This window comes from Colossoma macropomum, unplaced genomic scaffold (genome assembly GCF_904425465.1).
Source record: "Colossoma macropomum unplaced genomic scaffold, Colossoma_macropomum, whole genome shotgun sequence".
In the NCBI taxonomy this organism is placed as follows: Eukaryota; Metazoa; Chordata; class Actinopteri; order Characiformes; family Serrasalmidae; genus Colossoma; species Colossoma macropomum.
The window spans coordinates 22377309-22396105 of record NW_023494804.1 but is presented as its reverse complement, the minus strand read 5'-3'; the positions used below and the strand labels follow the sequence as shown (position 1 = coordinate 22396105).

General features: G+C 39.7%; 1 protein-coding gene across 3 annotated transcripts; it reads right to left on the bottom strand.

Moving 5' to 3' along the window:
- Positions 1-91: 91 nt before the first annotated feature.
- Positions 92-16873, bottom strand: apba1b (amyloid beta (A4) precursor protein-binding, family A, member 1b). Of its 3 annotated transcripts, XM_036594510.1 has the most exons (13): positions 16805-16873; positions 10349-12154; positions 10083-10184; positions 9948-9987; positions 9675-9820; positions 8774-8806; positions 8351-8440; positions 6924-7127; positions 5588-5767; positions 3952-4164; positions 1871-1990; positions 1203-1343; positions 92-277 (listed from the first exon to the last, which is right to left on the bottom strand). In XM_036594510.1, exons 2-13 carry the CDS (start codon positions 12107-12109, stop codon positions 206-208), a joined length of 3102 nt encoding a protein of 1033 aa, XP_036450403.1. In that variant the 5' UTR covers positions 12110-12154; positions 16805-16873; the 3' UTR covers positions 92-205. The 3 variants fall into 3 exon arrangements, with proteins under 3 accessions (XP_036450403.1, XP_036450404.1, XP_036450405.1); XM_036594511.1 differs by lacking the exon at positions 8774-8806; XM_036594512.1 differs by lacking the exon at positions 8774-8806 and having other exon boundaries at positions 8351-8437.
- Positions 16874-18797: the final 1924 nt, after the last annotated feature.

The window sequence follows — 18797 nt, the reverse complement described above, 5'->3', positions numbered from 1 at the left end:
AAGACATAATGCAGTGTAAGCCCAGCCTTACGGTCATGTTCGGCTGTCAATCAGGATAGACAGATTAAGGCAGGTCAAAATGCTCTGAGAAAAAAAAGATTTACATCCAGTGTAATAAATATGTAAACAATCACATAAATATTCCACATTTAAATGAACAGATGTGAGTGAAATGTAGCCCTGGCATTTGCGCTGTCAGTGTCTTTCAGATATAGACAGGCTGCTCCTGCGCGGTCAGCAGACGGTACATGGCAGCAGGCATGGTCTTCATATGGATCTGAGAGAAAGATTGAGAATGTGCATGTGAAATTAATTAGATTATCCACTGCTCATCTGCCCTTCATGATGTGTTAAAGATGTTAGTGTTTTGGCAGAGATTCTGACAATGAGCTGCGCTGATTTGGAGGCTGATTTGGAAAGAGAACAGATATAGATATATATAGATACACTCCAGTAAGGTAAAATACTTTCAAGTTTCATTAATATCTGAAGTGATAAATCCTGTGCAATTTCACCTAACAATGCACAGAAAGCACACTGTGGTATAAACACCCTGTATTCAAGGGGAATTCAAGTGAATTGAACAAAATTTCTGCATATTTAAATAGTTGAGATGTAAACAGTCAGACAGAGTGGTTTAATGTGAAATGCTCCATTCTAGAGAAATTTACAGAGTCGGAACTGTGGTGTGGTGGTGGTAGGAACCAGACGTCTGAAGAGTTTAATGACTCTAAAAGCTTCCTCATGGAAAGCCATTATTCAAAAGCATTATGAGTTCACTGCCTGGTGCTTACAATAGTTTTGAGATCAATTTTTGGCCTGAAATGTATTTTTTACAATATATTTAAAGCAGAGGGGTACCTGCAGGGTGTTCTAAGGCAAAACGGTTCCCAAAACAGTTTTTTCCAGAATTACCACTATTTAACCATAACATACAAAACACAAGCTGTGTGTAGGTTCACTGGTCATTTTTATTAATAAATAAAATGTCTACTTTTAGGTTGTTGGCATCATAGCCCCTGATTCCTATCAGCACCACTGTAAAGAAAACTGAGTTCACAAGTTTCTCTACAAAGCACCATTTCCTGTTTACTTGTTAATGATAGAATTATGCAGAAATTTTGAAAAGCTGATAAAATTCCTTTAATTTTATACCTGTAAACTTCTAACTGTAATTGTCTGTAACATTGGCTCTGCCATACCTCTCCAACTGCATTTGACAGAATATGAACAATCTTTTCATGAGGGGTGGCCACCACACTCTGGCCGTTGATCTCGATGATGCGATGACCCACTCTGACTCCACCCCTCTCAGCTATACCTCCTCTCATGAGACTGCAAATCTGGATTGGAGAGAAAACATGAACTTCAATAAACTAGTTTAAACTACACTAATTAAATATCCTTTATTTTGTATATAAATATTTAAAGTATATTTTCTTTTTTATTTACTAGGATGTAATGTGAGTATATATTATATATTAGCTTTCTTGTTTTCAAATAAACTTATAATTATATTCCAAGATAGTTTAACTCTATGGTACGAATTTTAACTGTAACTGTGACCCTAACAAAGTTGCTTTCAACAGATAACCTAATTATCTATGGAAAGTGACTTCTTTGTCTGGTTTAAGCTGCTCTTGCTTGTAGCGAAACTCCTATTAATAAGTACAACATTGACAAATAAATACTTCAGGACAATTCAAATGAGACAAAATGATCATTTTCCTTTGAACTTGAAAAAACTCAATGTAAACAAAACATAGCCTTAAAGCAGAAGCCAAAACATCCTTAACGTGATTTATAATGGTAAGAAAACAATAACAAATCCATAAACACAATATAGCATGACAGGCCAGAAGTTACCCACAATGCCATTCTGCACACTGAAACCAAGCTGGTAGCGGAGGTCGGGTCTGCGGATGAGGACCATGGTGACCGGAGGACACCGGACAATGTTCATTTTAATCCTGGATTGAGACTTCAGCCCCTGAAGAGGAGGTATGCAGATTCATTTAAATAAATTTATTCAAGATACGATGATCACCTTGGAGGTGCCCAACAGGGGAATATTCAGCACCTACTTATAAGCATGTCCCTGGAACATCATAAAACAATAAGCCATCAGCTTTGCTTTGGCCTAACAACACTCTTTAACCTTTAATCACGTTATAGTAAAGTCTCTGTAGTGCACAGCCTTGACTTGTTTATGGCTTTTATTAAACGGCAACATGTTTAATAGGCATGTGCTGGTAGCAGGTAATTAGCCAGAATTACCCTTGCATAAGTATCATGTGAATAAATGTGGTTTTGTACACTTTGTTATTTTTCACGTGTTATCATGTGAAAAAATGTGTGATCACGTCTCATCTGACCACACATTATTACGTGTGAAGAGATGTGGTTTTGCCCACTTGAGATGTGAAATATATGTGAATTTTCTGTAAAGATATTAGACTAAGAAATGCTATCCTGATCATCTGGAGGGTGATGCTGTATTTATTTAATTCCTGAAGCTGAAAGGTTTTGGACCTTATTCACTCAATGTCAAAACTATTAAAAGCTTGGCCTACAATTTTATTTTGTCAGTTCTCAAACATACACGTCTGCACTAAACATCCTGTAAAGACCTTTTTTTCTAAATATGCTTCAAATGTAACTTCTCTGTGTTTTTCACATTTTCCTTTGTACTACTTAGCTGCTAAGCCAGTTAGCACAAGTGCCACCAGGTAGCCTGAACTGTTAGTTTGATGGACACAGCAACAGTAATTAAAAGAGGTCTGACTTTTTTTTAAATTCTGCAAACGATCAATTCACTTCACATACACATAATTTAGCTGAATATCAAGCATTTTATCACAGCAACTCAGATTATGAAACTGGAACTATGAAAAACTATAAAACAATGGACATTTTAAAATAAACATTTTAAAACAGTCTCATTCCTAAAATCTGATTGGCTGAGCCATTATAAAATACTTGATTTATATACACCTACAATTTCCGTAAACTGTGCTGAAATCCTTGTGCTGTTAATGGAATAATCTTTAATTCTAATGCTGCTTGTATGGATCACTGAGTGAACTGATGTAAGTAAGAACCCAGTTTTGTTTAAACTGAAGGGCTGACAACTTATTTTCTTAACTAGAACTAGGCAGATGAGCTAACAGGCTACACCATTCCTCCACTAATATCAAAGGCTTTGAATTAATCTTCTTACTATTTGATTCACTGTACAAACGCAACAAAAACAAAACATGTCACTGGAATGGCTTACATGCTTTAAATGTCTGTGTCTTCCAGCTCCTACACCCAAATAGTGCACTTTTTATCCAGTATGGACACAGCTGAATCCCAAATATTTATTTATTATGCACTGTTTGAGTGCAGAAGCCAAGATTTTAATACTTAAAATAGTATACTATTAATATACTATATGTAGTGCACTATGTAGAAAGGAGGGAGCCATTTGAGATTCAGCCCCAGCATATAAAAAAGGAGTGTACAACATCACTGGCTTGGTGCTAAAGAAGACTGAAAACTGCAATGATGGCCGACTGAACGCTCTCTCTCCTTATTCGGCAGTCTTTTTTAATTGTTGTGTGACAACAATCACATACTGTAAAAGTACTACATTTCTTGGTAGAATAATTGTTCGATTATTAATAATACTAAAGAAAAAATAATTTAAAAATTTTGTATTTTATTATATTTTATGTCATCCAGCGTTTTCAAGAACCAATAACCCACTTGAGGCCATATGTTATAGTAATTTTATCATGGCTAAGGGGGTTTACTCTGCTTCAGGTCGTGCCTAATAACACCCGTGCTAAAATCACTGTAACACACTGCCACTCGTGGCTTACTGCTTTAATTTATTGTCTGCACATAACATCCATGACCTGACACGGATACCACATTGCAGTGACATGATCAGCAGATGACCCTTACTTTGATGATGCTCTGGCATGTGGACAGTGGCAGGCCCACCAGGCTGGTGCCATTCACCGTCATGATCTGATCTCCGATGTTGAGGCGTCCTGATTTAGCTGCTGGCCCAGCATGCATTAGGCTAGCGATGATGACAGTGGGCAGGATGGAACCCCAGCCAGACTCCACGATGACCACTCCAAGAATCTCCCCCTTCTGTTTCTCTATGTACACCTGTAGACACACATGGTAGAGAACAGGGTTGTTGTGCTGTTCCTGCTCCAACACACCTGATTCTGACTAATCAGCTAATTGATTAGCCATTCCAGAGTGGAGGTGGTGCGACAGCAGAAAAAATTGCTAAACTGTGTGGTTCTGTGATTAGAAACCACAGCATTAGAACACACAAAACCTCAGGACAGGGCTGACAAACGGTGTTACACACGGTTACACCACAATCCTAAAGCCTGTTTAGTCTCATGATTTCCCTGATTAAACACCACAATTGTTACTGGTGAATTATAACATCCGGATTATGAGCTGAATCAGCTATTAGAGCCCATATAACAGTAGTTAGTTAATGAATTATAGTCCATGATTATACGCAGGTGATACACAATAAAAAGGACTTGATTCATTTTAGGTTAAAACTTGATTAATGATATGGTGCAGTCATATGCTAAACGTTGCGAACCCCTGGTCAAGTTACATATTTTGTTGATTTTCTGAAGTGAAAATAAGTTAATAAACCCTCTACAGAGAACACACTACTGCACACAATTACTGTACTGAAAGCAAAATTTATGGCACATTTAATATTTTTGTTTCATTTTTTCCAATATGTTAAAGTAAAAAAAAAAACTGCACTAAAATTTGCAGAAAAATTGTATATTTAAGTTTTCCTTTGATATGTTAGCATGATTTCACTTAGAAAACCAACAAAAGATGTCCTTTGACTGAGGGTGTTTCTGAAACAACATTTTCTTAGGTTTTTCCTGGTCAGAGGCGAGAAATTCTGAGTTGTGAGCTCTAGCCAAATGCATTAGGCAACCAATGTGCCATTCTCACAAAACCGTCTCTAACCAAGTCCATAACTATGTGAGTATCATAAGGATTACGCAGATAAAAAATATTCCTATAAATTAGTAGAATAACTTGAGCTCTATATGGTACAGCAAACGGTAAAATTCCTCATTTTAATCCTGTTTATCACTGCAATGTGTCTATATATCGGTTTCTCGCTACTATTATTTATCATTTTTTGGCTTTTGAAAAAATGAAAGAAAATTCATTATACTTTGCTCTTAGTACTTTTTAATTTTTTCTAGTTCTATAACCCATCAGCTCCTAGATAAACTAAAATCTGTTCCAGGTACTTTAAAGTTGACATGCCTTCTACTGTCTGTTTATCCACTGTGTCCATGACGACAAACTGGAAAACACTGTCTACAGCAATCTGAGCTGCATAAAAAGGGAAACATTCTAAACTTATTATTAACATTTCTATCACTGTAATTTAAAACCTGACATCCATCTTCAATTCACTGCAAGTTGGGCAGTTTCAAAGTAAAGCAGAACAGCGTGATGGAGCATATTATATTATTTTCCATTGTATTATATTTTATTATATTAGACCATGATATTGTATTGCGCTCACATCTCTGCAGTTCTCAGACTTGGAGAAGTGGATGAGGTCATCGTTGTACATATCCTGAGTGTTGAGCAGGTCACTGTACTCTCTCTGGCTCAGATCCTCAGGGTCAATACCGTTCGCCCGCAGAAACTCCTGATATGCCACACTGAAGGCCTGACCAATGGACTGGGCTATTAACTGAGCCTGTAGGAGGAGGGAGGGAGGGAGGGAGGGAGGGAGAGAGAGAGGGAGAGAGAGCGAGAGAGAGAGAGAGAGAGAGAGAGAAAGAGAGAGAGAGAGAGAATCTGATCAATCTCCACAGTGAGAGAGGGCAGATGGGACACTAACAACTGGATGAGAGGGTCAGGATTGTTTAAAAAGGGGCTTTAAATAGAGAAATAAAGTTTGTTTTCAATAAAGACATTTATTGCATTTGAAGCTTTGTAGAAGACACACTGGAGTAAAATGGCCAATAGCTAACAAGGTAATATAATGAACTTAGGTCATGTTATGGCAAATAAAATAAATCAAAATGAAAATAGTATAGACATTGTGTAACAGCCAAGATAATTACAACTGAAACCAAGACTAGCAGAGAGAAAATTTAAGATTTAATTTAAGTCAGAATTTAATTAGAATTTAAGTCTCAAGCAAAAATTGAGGGTTAAAAAGAAATAGGTTTCAATATGAGCAAGTTAGAATTAGTCATTCCACTTCTGAACACTTTTCTAATGTCATAAATCAAATAAAACAGAAGATCACTGCAACCAATTAAAGCTTTCACTGCGATTTGTGGTGAAAGCCAACTATCAGTTTCAATCCACACAACCCACAGCGAATTTCACCAGTTTACAGCAAGGGAATAAGAGATTCTGTTATTACCAGTGAAAACAAAAGGAACGTGTAATTATTTCAAATTTCATTCTTTGAAAAAAACTTGAGAAATTTGGTTGAAAGTGCAAATTCTAAGCTTTCAATCCAAACTACATTTGTGTTCGTAAGCTATCAAGAACACCGAAACTTAATGTGAGATGTGGAGTGAGGTTTTATGGATGAGTCTAAATTTATAATTGGGATGCTTTGAATTATAAAAAGCCGAAACTGCAAGCAACTTCTAAAACTGAACTTTGGAGGCGTGGAATATATTTCTTTGAATAACCAAAGACAAGTCTCCTGAAAACACTGGAAGCTGTCACAAAGATAAATAGTGAAATACTAAATGCTAAACTATAGTTAGTTGTTGAGGCTTCTGCATGATTTTCTGTTAACTATGTGACTAATAATGTAATTGTGTAATTACATTTAAAAGTGTAGCAAAACTGAAGTAAAAATTATCTAAGAGCACCAAAGCTGTACTCACGTCCTCTGACTCAAAGACATGGCAGACCATCCTGTACTGATGGCGCTCGTCCCGTGCTGGGTTTGAGTGATGAACGTCTGCTGTGTCCAGGTGCTCCTGAGTGCTGCGGGACCTGACCATCTTCCTGCGAGCCATCAGGACCACCATGTTCCCAATGTCCGCTATGTATGAGATGGTCCTCAGAGGATGGTCCATCATGGTCTCCTGCAAAACAAAGATACTATGAGTCATATAACTATGAGTCAAGAACAGTTCAGCTAAAACTGCCAAATGGCAAACAGACTAATGAGCATGAATTCATTCGCATGACTGTGAACTAGCTGGTCCCATTTACCTTTTACTCATTATTAGCATTAAGTTTTTTTTATTTTGTGGCAACAAATATCTTCCCAATGTTTTGCTTACATTCCTGTGTAAAGCTTGGTTGTATAACTAAAATGAAATGTGCTATATAAATTATTATTATTATTATTATTATTATTATTAATCACAATACACACAGTCGTGTGCAAACGTTTTAGCACCCTCGGTCAAATTACACATTTTGTAAGTGGAATTTTCTAAGTAGAAATAAGTTAACTCATCATCTTCAGAGAGAGAGAAAGAGAGAGAGAGAGAGAATCTGATCAATCTCCACAGTGAGAGAGGGCAGATGGGACACTAACAACTGGATGAGAGGGTCAGGATTGTTTAAAAAGGGGCTTTAAATAGAGAAATAAAGTTTGTTTTCAATAAAGACATTTATTGCATTTGAAGCTTTGTAGAAGACACACTGGAGTAAAATGGCCAATAGCTAACAAGGTAATATAATGAACTTAGGTCATGTTATGGCAAATAAAATAAATCAAAATGAAAATAGTATAGACATTGTGTAACAGCCAAGATAATTACAGCTGAAACCAAGACTAGCAGAGAGAAAATTTAAGATTTAATTTAAGTCAGAATTTAAGAAAAAACACTTAAATATGGCATTTTTCTGCAATTTTTAGTGCACAATAGAGTTTAAAATATTGGAAAAAAATCAAACATAAAATATAAAATGTGTCATAACTTTTACACAGGGCATCAATATGTTAAATCCAGTAAATAAACAGTAATTGTGCATTAAAATGTGCTCTCTGTAGAGGATGTGTTATCTTATTTTCACTTAGAAAATCAACAAAACATGGAATTTGACCAGGGGTGCCTAAACTTTTGCGTACAACTGCAGCAATATAATATCAACATCAGTATTTTGTGTATTTTAAGTGAACTAAAAAAGAGACTAACAAACCTTTGGAGGAGGATAAAGGAACAGGAACCTTCTACTTTAGGGACAGATAGAAAGGGAGAAACAAAGAGAGAGAGAGAAAGAGAGAAAGAGAAACACAGAGAGAGAGAGAGAGAAAGAGAGAGTGAGAGAGAGAGAATGACAGCATGTTACTCACCTGTGTGTCAGCGTTGAGCACTTTAATCCTCTGAGTGGACATGAAAAGGTCCACCTCAATGGCAGATGGAGCCTCGCCCTCAGCCCCCTGCTGACACCACAGCAAACAAAGTCATTTTTATTGTACAAAACTATCCAGATATTCAAAGCCAACATCAACAAAGACACACATTGGAATGACAAAGGACCAGCTAAATACAAAACATCTGGACAGAGTGTACAGAGCAAGGGGCAGGTTTTCTTTTTAATATTCCTGCCGCTGCTAATCCCGTCTATTTCATCTAGCAGTTCCGACAAAGTTCGGGAACATCCGACGTGAGACAAAAATCACTCACTAAAATACAAAAGTAATCACTTCACATTGGACACAGATGACTACTACCTACAGTACACCTACGCCTCCAACATTAACATTATACTGTACCTTTTGTCTGTTTTGGGCCTGTTTCTGGGCTGCCTGTTCACCGAGGAACAAAGAAAAAGAGAGTGGGTCAGAAGAAGCCCACAAAATTCAAAGTGACACGGTGGGGGGCCGTGAGAGACTCTATGTGATTGGCTAAGGAGCGATTGGTTATTCCAAATGTGATATTATGGGATAGTTTGGCTAAAGGGGGGACAGGGTGGGCGGGTTGTCATGGTGAGGAATCTCTCACACTGTGATAGGGTAAGGCTTCGTACGAAACGCTATCAACATGCCCTCACTTTATTGGAGTGACATCAGCAGCCCCGAGGAGCAAAACTGTCTCCAAATATCAACTGTTTGTCACTCATATTTGTTTGTTGTGCCCACTGCTTTACTGAAAAAAGATGAACCTCTTCTGTTTGAGAAACCTCAGATAACCTCCAGCACATACATTACCACAAAATCAGCACTCATCAGGACTCATTAAGCTTTCATTCAGGAATAAGGGACTGGGCCTGAGTGTCCTCCAGGTCTGATAACTGTCAGCTTTGAATATGAAAACCAAACACAATGCCCTCTTTATTTCATTATCAATTAGTAAGAACATCCCACAACCATCCCAGTTCAAAATATGTCATTTGAGGAGAAGATTTTTTTTATTTTGCTCATCTCAACAATGAGTATCATCTCAACTATGTACAGTACTGTGCAAAAGTCAGAGACCAAACTTTATCACTTTAGCTTCCATTTAAAATGGCCATAAAGTACACATTAATTGGTTTTCAGATGATATTTCAGAAGAAATTAGGTGTGAGACATACACTTGCATAAGGACTGGGGTTCTCTAAGATTAAAAGATACAGAGAACACTCTGCTCCTAACAACCACGCAAGACCTGATAGCCCTATCAGCTGGCACTCACCCGGACACGGTTCATGGCCTCCTGGGCCTGCTGCATGCGGGCACTCTTCGTGGGCGTTCGCTCTGACAGCAGCTGAGTGGAGCCCAGGTAACTAGCCGCAAATATGATGCCATCAATTAAATCCTCTGGATCACACGGTCCTGGAACTGGCAAAAACCACAATTACAGTTACATATATTATTTATATGTATAACATATAAAATGTAAGTACTATACACTTATATGGCAAATCTTGCTAAATCCTCACTAGATTAGAATGACACTGAAACTCACCATCAACGTATGTAGGAAAGGCAGCCAAATTTCGCCTAAGCTATATGTGCAAAAAAAGACATTGTCACAACTTCTGTAAATCTATATAAATGCAGTTAAAATGTACTTAAAATCATTTATAAATTAATAATTCACCTCCTCAGCAGGTGGTAAACTGGGAATGACATCTAAATCCTGGTACTGATGTGTTCTGGAAGATTCCGCTCCCAGAGGGGCTATGGGATCTGCGACCGGAGCCTGAGAAAACGACAAAGTGGCAGATGCAGTATTAGTGGTTGACGTTTTAATATGTCTTGCTCAGTAGCTTCACCGTGCAGTGTTATTTTTAACTAAACAGGGATAACCTAAGATGAGGATGACACAAAGCACTGACTTTAATATAAATGCAGGCAGTCACTCACCTTGTACTGTGGAGAAGAAAGCTGAGATGGTGAATAGAGCTGTGGGTGGCACTCCTCCACCGGGCTGACGTCTCGTCTCATCACCCACACCGGTTCTTTGGGTTTGTCGGGTGTGTAAGGAGAACGCACTGTCTTAGTCTTGACCTCCTCGATGGCCTCCTTGATGTCCTTTATTGCCAGAGAGATGGCATCTCCAGAGATCCTTGAGGACCCTTGCACTGGGCTTTGAGCCACAGGTGGCCTTTCCTCAACGAAATCTTTTTTATCCAAGGTAGGTGAAGGTGAAGCAATCTGAGGCTGTTCTTTCTGAAGCTCTTGAAGTTCTTCAAAACTACTATTGGAGCTTGTGTGGTTCCTGACCCGGACGCTGCCTCTATCTGGGCTGCTACCTTCGTCTCCAGATTGTTCATCATAGTGGTGCAGCCTGGAGCCAACTGAAACCAGCTGTCTGGCCTCCTCTTGTGGACTGAACTTGGGTTTAGGCTCAATGGAGGACACATTCTGGTTGTTCTCAATGGTCTGCTGTTCTTCAGAGTGCTCCTGGCAGCATTCTGTGAGGTATGATTCTCGGCATGACTCTGCTGGAGTCATCTGGTAGGATTCAGAGTTTGGTTGTTGGTAGGAATAAGAGTAGGCTTCTTGACTGGAATCTGGAAGAGGTTCTTCATAGGAGTGAGCTCGAGATCGACATTCAAGCTTTGCGTCTGTGCTGACTGGAGTTTTGCCGGTTGGGCTGGAATGGGTAGTGCCTGCTTTGGGCTCCATGGTGTAACTCCTGAGGGGTTCAGAGAAAGGCTGAGGCTGGAAATGAGGCATGGCTAATGGTTGAAGAGGGATCGCAGCAAAGGGTGGCACGTCCACTCTTATGGGTCCAGCCCTCCTGCTGTGAGAGCGGAAGTTATCTTTTGATCCACCACTGGCTGCTAAGCAGTCCTTATTTTCTTGAAATGGTTGCTCATGTTCATGAGAATCTATCTCTTCCTCTGTCTTTTCTTGATTATTCTCCACTTCTTGTTCATCTCCACCTCCTTCACATTCCTCCGCCTGCTCCCTCTCTCCCTGAAGGTCCTCAGTCTGCTCTGTGTGGGTGTGGAGGCTGCTCTCGGTACTGGAGGAACAGTGTAGGCCTGGGCTGCTTCCATCTTGCTCCTCAACGACTGGTGCCTCCTGTGGAGAGGGAGTTAGCTCCTCTTGTGATGGAGTTAGATCCTCCTGTGAAGAAGGTGTCAGTACCTCTTGTGAAGAAGGAGTCAGCAGCTCCTGTGAAGAAGGGCTTAGCAATTCCTGTGAAGATTCCTCAGGAGATAAAGCATCCACTGCCTGATCCGTCTCCGGAACATCAAGTGGCTGCTGCACTGCTGTACCTCCATTACCCTCTCTGGGTTGTGGTTTGCTTCTATGCTGATGATGACCCCTCTCCCCACTCCGCCGGTACCTGGCCACCCCTGGACGGAGCTGCTGGCCTTGCCGTGGCTCGGCATCTCCGCTCTCGCTCACCCTCCGCTGGGCCTGGCCCGGGACATGTCTCCTGCGATGGCGTGGTGGTGCCCGGGTAGACCCAGATTGGTGTTGGTGGGACTGTTGGTGGTAGTGATGGTGGTGGTGATGATGGGCATTCCCCTGTGCATCCTGGCTGTTCAGCTGGCACGGCCTCCACCTGGGACGGCCTCCTCCATCTAAGGGCGTCCCATTAGGCTGCCGACCGCGATGAGGTGGTGGGGCTTGAGACCTCGCCTCCTCTGGCTCCTCCCTGTGACTCATGGCTGCTGTGACAGAGTGGACATGACCTGGACGCTGCTGTACAGCCTGATGGGAAGATCAGCTGTGGTCAGCAGATGTAAATAAGCTAGTAGCTTACTGTTCCCTGACAAATTGAATATAATAAACTAAACTCAGACTGTAGGAAAACGTAAATCAAAAGACATAAATGTCAGTACTGTATACTTTAAACACAAGTAATATAGGCGTAACAACTAATGATTATTATATTATTACTTTTATTATTATTAGTCTAGTGTTGTTCTTTAAATGAGAATTTCACCAATTTTTTAAAATGCATAAGTTAATCATTGAGATGTGAACAAAGGCATTCAAAGGGTTTTAATGTCTAATGGTTTATTGTAGAGACACTTATTCACTCAGGTTGCTTTACACTGATGAAGAAACCAGAGGTCACAATATCTATCACCTATACTGTAATATAACCATTTTATTTACTATCTAAAATGACAATGAAGTCTTCTGCTTTATGTGTCGATAATAGTAAAAGAGCAGTAAATCTGAAAAAATAAGTCTTCTTCGGGTCCTATTTTGCCTCATAATACCCTGCATGTAGCTCTCTGCCATGAATGTGTTTACAAAAACATATTAGGCCAAAACCTTATCACAAAAGTATTGTAATACAATGTTTTATAATTTCGTGCAGTAACTTTTTGTGATGTAGCTTGTAGAGGCCTCTGGTTCCTAATGGTCAGCTACCTTGTTACTCACCCACCCTTTGCCTAATTGATGAAGGAACTTCAAAAAGAGCAGTGACTACATAGCTGCTACACCATGACCAACAAAAGATTTAAAAGTTTAATGCTAGCCCTGCTAGCCTGACTTCCAACTAATAACCTAAGCTTAATCCTGACCCTAATCAAAATCCTACCTTTATTACCTTAAAATGTACCTCACAATGTACTTCATTATATAGTGTGTTAACAATCTACATGAAACAGAAATAACCACAGGCCAACTGTCCTCTCACCACTTTTTAAGTACGTTTTTTAATATGAGGCACTGACACTGCACTGGGCTCTTTTTGTGCACTTTAGGGATAAGGGCACGATCTCAGAGGAACGAGATGGTTAATCTCCATCATTTCCTCCGGCCCATGAACAGCTGGCAGACGGCAGGACAGGAGACAATACACAGACGTAACAGAGACCCGCCAGGAGGGGGGTAAGAATGAGGTGAATTATCATGGTTTCAGCATCACAAAAATGAATGTTATGTGGGACAAAGCGCATAGCAAAGCTAAGCATGAGACGTACAGGACGTGAAAACAGCATAGATGGTTAAGCTGACTTCATAAGCTCAGTTGCTGCTGTTTAACCCCTAAAAATTTTAGGCTTTGAAACATGAAATGTTTTGTTAAGTAAAATGTCAGTTAAGTGCCACTACTAGGGAATGTTTTATTACAGTGTTATAAATCAAAAATGTCAACAGGTAATGTCTATTCATATAGGGACTTCATAACACATACTTGAGCACTGAATAACATATATATAACATAGTGATAAAGCAATATTTTTTCCCAGATCATGCCAGTAATCCCAAGATGACACAAGAAATTTAGTTTAAAAGGGATTTAAACTAAAGTCACAGAAATGTGTCTGATTTACTGTTATGAAGCATCATTCCCCAGTACTGTGAGCTGTTATGCATCTGCAACCACTTTTGTCTCCTTACTACAAATTGTACTTTTGCACTTAAACTCAAACATGCAGAACCAACATGGTGCTCATAATTAGGCCTCTGTCTTATAAGTTTCGTTATATGGGAATAATGTTTCATAACAGTGTTATAAATGAAAGAAATGGCTGTCACTTTAGTTTAAGGCCTCTTATGTCAATAAACATAACTTACTTCCTAAAACATCTCATGTCATTCTGCTGTTACTGGCATAAACACTTAAGTATGGCTTTATTAATGCTTATGTATATGTTATGAAGTCTATGTAGGCTTCAAAAAAGTGTTACGCTTCAGTTTAAGGTAATGATGCTTCATAGCAGCGTCATAAATTCTGTCATTTCTGTTTACGGCCCCTTATATCAATACAATGTTATTTACTTCATAATACATGTTATCTTGCAATTACTGGTACATGCCTTTTCACAAATACTCAAATATTCAGTGCTTGTGCAAGCGTCATGAAGTCCTAGATAGCCTTCAAATAATGTCTTGTCAATGTTTTCAAGCACAACAAAATCAATAAAATAAACCAGGGAAGCTGTTACACAACAGCGTAGATCTACTATGCCACACTCAAAATAGTACACAATGATGTCCCTGATCTACTGGACTGTCAGCTCCAGACAGGTGTGAGGAATCAGTCTGTGTCCATCTCCCATCTTCCAGGAGACTGAGTGCAGGATGATGGGCCACAGCCCAGCCACAGATGGCCACAGTGGGCCTCAGCCACACTCCCGCATCGACTGGCATGGAGCTCAGCACGTCCATCTGTCGTGCCTCCAGCGAAACCCCGCAGGCAGGGGATTTGCTTCACCATTAACTCAGGGATCTTCAGCTAACCCCACCCCTCCTTCCGTTTGGCATCACGATAAACCTTTTCTCTTTCTGCAGTCTGTTTAATGCCCAGATGTACAGTGTTTACACCAGAAGCCATGTCTAATTGTAGTCTTAGTCCAGTGAAGAAATGGCTTAACGTTAGCAAAGACATCTTCAAATACACTTTCTTTAGCCTTGGGGTCAATCTGACCACAGCAATGGAAACCTCCACAAAATTATTATATTTAAAATTATTATCCAGGTTTATGTGTCAGTATGTTTACTTTGCTACTTTGCAAAAAAAAATGAGAGACGTTAAACACTGAATGGGGTCAAACTGACCCCAAGATAGCAGGAAATCAAGCGAGTAGGCAGCATGAGAAGTAGATCCGGCGTATTTCGTGCCTTGATATTTTCGTAGTTTTGTGAGTCGTCGATTAATCTAATGAATGTAAGCCACTGTAAGATAATATAGCATAATTAGCAAAGTGGAGACTTTTTGAGCGGATTTTGTGAGGAAACCATGTATCAGCTGCCATTACTATGGAATTAAACCCATCCCTGTTAGCCGGTGTGACCACCTGAAGAGGTTACACTGTCGTGGACAAAGCTTAAGTTCGCTTCTTATTTGAATTTTTGGTTCCACCTTAAATGGTGCAGCAGTTACATTATGGTGCATGAACACGCGCCTGCACGTACTGCCGCATCATTTAAGGTGGAACGGAAGGTTAAATAAGAAGGTGGCGAACAACTTCACTGTCGTCTGTCGTGAGTAAAAAAACACAGAAAACCGGACAAAATTAGTCCAGACAACGGCTTACTTACAGTGAACAACCGGACTGAGGGAAAGGGTCTAGCGCAGCGTCCATTGGCCGCTCGGCAGCAGGCAGGTAGGCTGTGCAGCGCCTGTTATCTGCTTGAACATTTCTGCTCTGCCCACACAGTGGGAGGCTGTCGCCTCTGAAGTTTTGTGGCCATATGTTCAAATTCGCAGAGCTGTTTTTTGCTAGAGAAACGCTGACATGTTCCAGAAAGGCACGACTAAAACTTTCAGACGAATTTCATTTCCTAGCGATACAATTTGAGCTAAGCACTTAAAGCCTAACCTCGTGTCCGAGCACAGTGGCCTGCGCAGAGGCTGCGTCCCAATATGCCCACTCGTCTTCTAGAGCGCTTAGCTAGGGCGTATGCTTAGCTTAGTTAAAGGGGAATTCCACTAATTTTCAGAATGTCTCTATAATTAAATGTTCAGTGTGGTTTGATGTGAAATGCTCAGTTCTAGAGAATCTTAAAGTCAGAACAGTTCACAGTGTTGGTGATAGGAACCAGACCAAGCTAGCTACATCACAGAAAGTTATCACATGAAATGGTTATGAATATGCTGCCTGATGTCGGAGACGATGTTTTATGATAGTTTTGAGATATGTTTTTAGGCTCGAGCTTATTTTTTACATGGCGGAGTGGTGCACACAGGGCATTGTAAGGCAAACTGGTCAAAGAGAACTATTTTTTCCAGTTTTACCAGTGCTTTACCATCCTTAACATTACATAAGCCTATAAATAAATCAGACAACAAACTTTTCTCCCAGATTTACCACTTAATTTAGTATTTTACATTCATCAACATTACATATAAAATCTCAGAAGACACATAACGTTATACGCTCGATGGTGGTTAAGGACAGTAAATCAAATGGCTGTATTTGTGTTGTGATGACCCCAGATGGTTCCTATCACCACCACTGTAAAGAAATCCAAGTCGGTAAGCTTTTCTACAGTGATCCATTTCATATCAAAACACTGACTCCACAGAAGTATGCAGAAATTTTGAAAAACCGGTGGAATTCCCCTTCAGAACTAGCACGCTCGCGATAGAATTCTAGAACACAGTCGTTCTGGTTAAAACACAAGTCGGCTCTAGCTAAGCACCCTAGTTAGAGCACAAGTAGGTAAAAAGCGCTTGACAAAGCAAGCGGTTACAACCAAGCTAAGCGTTCTAGTTAGAGCGCAGCGACGCATATTGGGACGCAGCCTAAAACGTCCCTCCATTGCTAATGGACTTACCCGGCAGGTACGCCTACGGCGCGGTCATTTTTCTCCGTTGTTTGAAGTCAGAACTGACCTGCTGTTTTTAAAATACAATATTATATTCTAGAGCCAGGAGAAGTGGGAGCGCTGCCTTACCTGTTTAAGAGACGGATGGATGAAGGACCCGCCTGTTCGCCCTCACCATCTCTGCTCGTCCCCGTGTCCCTCTTATCAGCGCGGATTAGGGCAGCGCGCGCTCCGGCCCCTCCTTCACCAGCGTGACATCAGAGAGGATTACACACGATGCGCCAAGTGCTTAGAAACACTGCTGTCTCCACACCCTGCCCCCCAGCTGTCAGGGGAAAGAAATGTATATTTCAGGCATGTGGATCATTTTAATTTTTCTAATATTAGGGCTTAATCATTAAAAAGAGAAAGGATTTCCTTTGGACAGGATTTTGATCCCAGCACAGTGAGAGGTTTACTACTGTACAGTGCATCGTTTATTCACGACTTACATTGGCTATCAACACACCAATCACATCTCACACACAGACCACCTCTGTTACCGTGACAACATTTGAGTTACCGTGGAGCTCTCAGCTCTGTGGAGTGGCTTAAAGGTGTGTGTGTGTGTGTGTGGAAGGAAGGAGGGGGTCATAGAAATGAAATATTCAACTTGTGTACAGTACTGTGCAAGTCGGAGACCACCTTTTGTTTTTTTCCCAGTCAAAACAGCCATTGAAGGGGAATTCCACCTATATTTTTAAAAAATTCCATATAGTGGTGGTAATAGGAACCATTGTAAAGCTTTAATCTTTGAGAGAGGGGAGAAAATCAAGCTCCACTATTGCTTTATATCTGAAAAAATCCACAGGTGTTTCTGTCCATCCTTCCACTGTGAGAAGACAACTCAACACTGTGAGTCTGAAAGGATGTTTAGTTATCAAGAAGCTCTTACTGAGAAAAAGAAATAGACAAAAAGAAGAAAATTTGCACTAGAAACACCGAAAGACCACAAAGAGAAGTAATTTTTCCAGTTTTACCAGTGATTTACCATCATTAATATTACAAAAGCCTATAAACATCAGACAACAAACTTTTTTTACCTTTATTAACATTACATACTCAGAAGACACATGTAGATTTCTCTCAACTACTGAAAGCGAGTTTCCCAAAGAGAATGGACGACACAACAAAGAGTGGACAGGCTAAATACTGATAGATTTGATATATTATTTAGTTGTTGAGGCTTCTGTGTAAGTTTTTGTTAAATATATTTTCAGCTTTTTTTCCTGATGCTGAAAAATGAATGGCTCGTGCTTACATGGCTGTTTTGACCGGAAAAAAAGAGAAAAACTAAATAAAGCCTGGTCTCTGACGTTTGCGCAGTGTTTTATGTTTGTTTGTGTGAGTGTTTTTTTGATAATAGTTGAAGTACAGTATGAGTTTTTGTACTGTTATTTCTCTCTTTTTGAAACAAGCCTAATTGTAGACCTGCCCACTGTGTGTGTGTGTGTGTGTCACTGAAAATTTCATGCTTCTGTTCACAGGAATGCGTATGAATAATTCCCAGCACTCTTAGAACCACTGCTAACACTTCAGAGACCCCCCACCCACAGAAAGAGCAGGCACAGCCTTTAAATTGTTATAAGCTATGAATATTTGATCCACCTTTGCTTGCACTATGTCACACTCACACATCACAAGTCAGTAAGAGCCAACTAACTGTGAGCTATTAAAAAGCTTTGAGAACACAGCAGCTGTATGTAAACTGCATGCAGCACAGTTAGATTCTGTACTGGCAGAAATGTTCATAATAAATGGAAACTCAGTTTTGTTTCTTACATTTAAATAAATAGATGTAATAAATGTGAGGCACTGTCATCATTAATTTATAAAACATGTAAAATATTACTACTACTACTACTAATAAGTGCTATTTTCTTCAGGTAGCAGCTCAAAATGCTTTACAGACAGGTGATAAAGTGCAGTTCCAATAATAAAAGATAAAAAATTTATTAAGTGATTTTCTTTTGTTACTATTCAATAACCACAATAAATGAAAATAAATTTGGAAAAGTAAAGGTTAATAGCATTAACTACAACAAACTGAGACAGTAACATAGATTAAATTAAAAAGATAAAT